The sequence below is a fragment of the Phyllobates terribilis genome, unplaced genomic scaffold, assembly GCF_046119375.1.
Source record: "Phyllobates terribilis strain yellow unplaced genomic scaffold, ASM4611937v1 Scaffold_7__3_contigs__length_470593459, whole genome shotgun sequence".
NCBI lineage: Eukaryota > Metazoa > Chordata > Amphibia > Anura > Dendrobatidae > Phyllobates > Phyllobates terribilis.
This window is the reverse complement of record NW_027362767.1, coordinates 430,069,840-430,072,469: the sequence shown is the minus strand read 5'-3', so window position 1 is coordinate 430,072,469 and position 2,630 is coordinate 430,069,840. Positions and strand designations below refer to the sequence as shown.

The 2,630-nt window shown below is 39.4% G+C and overlaps 1 protein-coding gene across 1 annotated transcript; it reads left to right on the top strand.

Annotated features, from left to right (window-relative positions):
• Positions 1–230: 230 nt before the first annotated feature.
• Positions 231–1,175, top strand: LOC141155607 (olfactory receptor 6B1-like). Its single transcript, XM_073642474.1, has one exon. The coding sequence runs from the start codon at positions 231–233 to the stop codon at positions 1,173–1,175; it is 945 nt and encodes a 314-aa protein (XP_073498575.1).
• Positions 1,176–2,630: the final 1,455 nt, after the last annotated feature.

Here is a 2,630-nt window from a genome sequence, read left to right as displayed (position 1 = left end):
AGACCTACAGAATCATTGATAGATCATAAACTTGTGCAACCAGTTAATACAACTGTCATAGTGGAGACTAAATGCAGATTATAGGGGCTTCCAACAAGACCCTTCATCATTAGCTTGCGGAAGGGGTATCTGTAATGTCAGATAGATTTTAAACTTGAACATCTGGTGAAATGTATATTTTGGTTGAGGTTTTAGAGTGATCAAATTGTCATTCATTTGTATTAGGAAATATGACATCAACAGACAACGTAAATCAAACCATAACCACCATCTTTATTATTGCGGGCTTCCAGTCCATGCACAGTATGGAGCTTTTACTCTTCTCCCTTTTCTTCAGTATGTACATGTTAACACTGACGGCTCACTTTCTTATCATCACTCTTGTCCTTCTGGAAGAACATCTTCACAAGCCAATGTATCTCCTCTTGGCCAATTTCTCCTTGGTGGAAGTCCTGTATACCACGGTGACTGTACCGAAAATGCTTGATGCCCTCCTGACCAGAAACAAAGCAATCTCTGCATCAGCTTGTCTTGTCCAGTTTTACTTTTTCTTCGCCTTTGGGGCAGCTGAGAACTGCTTTCTTGTAGTCATGGGCTATGACCGGTATGTGGCCATCTGTCGACCACTACACTACGCTACGTTGATGTCTAAAAGGATGGCTGTAGGGCTAGCCTGTGCACCATGGGTTGTGGGCTTCATAACTGCTGCCTGCCCTGCGCTGTGGATCTCCACTCTCACATTCTGCTTCCCGAATGAGCTCGACCATTTCTTTTGCGACTATTCTCCTCTTTTGAAGTTGTCATGTGAAGACACCTCCAGCGGTGAGTTCACCTTCTCGGTCATCTCCTGGAGCTTGACTCTTGGCTGCTTCTTTCTTATTTTAATCTCTTACGCCTTTATCATTCTGTCTGTTCTTAAGATCCCATCTGTAGAGGGGCAGAATAAAGCTTTCAACACCTGCGCGTCCCACCTTACCGTCGTGTTAATCTTTAATGGCACGATAATCTTTATGTACATTCGTCCGAACTCCCACGTCAGATTTACTCTCGATAAGGTGGTGTCTATCTTCTACTGCGTGGTGACCCCAGTAATGAACCCCATGATATATTGCCTGAGGAATAAGGAGGTGAAGAACGCCCTGAGAAAAGTATTTCAAAGACGAGTGATCGTATGAATAGGAATAACACTTGGTCGTAGAAGATGGGGAACAGTTACAGTTTAATATGGAAACCCCCGACATATTGATTATCTTGAAAAAAGGGGGAATATTTTTAAGAATTTTCAATACATGGAATATTCTGTGCGTTTTCCACCATCCTCAATACTATGACAGTACTGAAAAATTAGCTTTACAGTTCAGCTATAGAAAAATCACATGTAATGGGGGCAGATAAAATCTAATAACAGTGATAATAGGGGTAGTAATAGGGGTGACGTTTACTAATTTATCTTTTCCATTGAGATATAGGTGTCTGACACACATAAGATTGGACTATTTGGCAGCACATTTGGCTTATATCATGAATTGGGAGAATTAAAGCTCAACATTTCTGCACTGATGAAATCGGATTAACTTATGGAGAAACCAGACTGGGGGACATTTTGGTTAAAACGTGGAATAAATTATGAGATCTTTCAGGACTTGAGGGTTCACTGCTGTTTTTAGGAAGGTGGAACTTTAATAGGTTTTTCCACTATATTGCTGAGCTATCCCTAGGATAAGGCATTAATATTGGGCGGGTTGGGGTCTGACAACTGGCACTCCCACCTATGAGCTTTCATCAGGTCCATCAGTGGTCAGATGTAATTAGCGTACAGATCCAAAACAGCATAATGTGGTGGTCATTCTAAAACACTACAACTTAGCCCCTTTTGAGGTGAATAGGAGTTGAGCTGCAGTACCCAACAATGGCCACTACACGGTGTACTGAGCTGTGCTGTTCCGGCTCCGTATTTTTACATCTGGTCACCAATAAAGCTGTTCAGTGCATCTGCCGATTGTTAGACCCCCACCCATCTGATACTGATGACCTCTTCTTTAAGATAAGTTAGCAGTATCATAGTAGTGGACAACCCCTTTAAGTCATAGGAAAATCTGTATAAGGAGCTCACAGATATAAGGGGTTTTCATCTTTGGTATTCAAAGTGTCACCAAAACCATAAAAATAAAGATGTGTAAAAAAATTTATATATATATGTATGTATTAAATGAGGTAGGAAGACTGACGTCATTCATTATTAAAAAAATGTCAATGAGTCAATGCTTGTACTATTCCTAATAGTAAGATTATATGGGACAGAGACACGGGAATATTTAGCGGCGCATCAGTAGATTATAGTCACCATATTATAATTAGCTAATGAGTTCATCACATAAAGTGTCCTGTTATATAGATTGTATTATATGACTGCTTTCTAGACTATTGTGAAAAACTGGTGATGTAATAAAAGCCAGAATATCTTTAATAAAATTCTGATTATTAACAAATATAAAATACAAATCTCTATAGCAAATATGAAAGCGTGTGGAAATTGTTTGGAATTTCATAAAAAAAGCTTTGTTTGGAAATAAATTAATTATGTAACTAACATTTCACCCTTTTATTGTTTTCTGTACCCTGCACCCATG

Bases quoted from the DNA above. Each gene is read 5' to 3' on its own strand.
- LOC141155607 (XM_073642474.1), top strand. From the start codon at position 231: ATGACATCAACAGACAACGTAAATCAAACCATAACCACCATCTTTATT.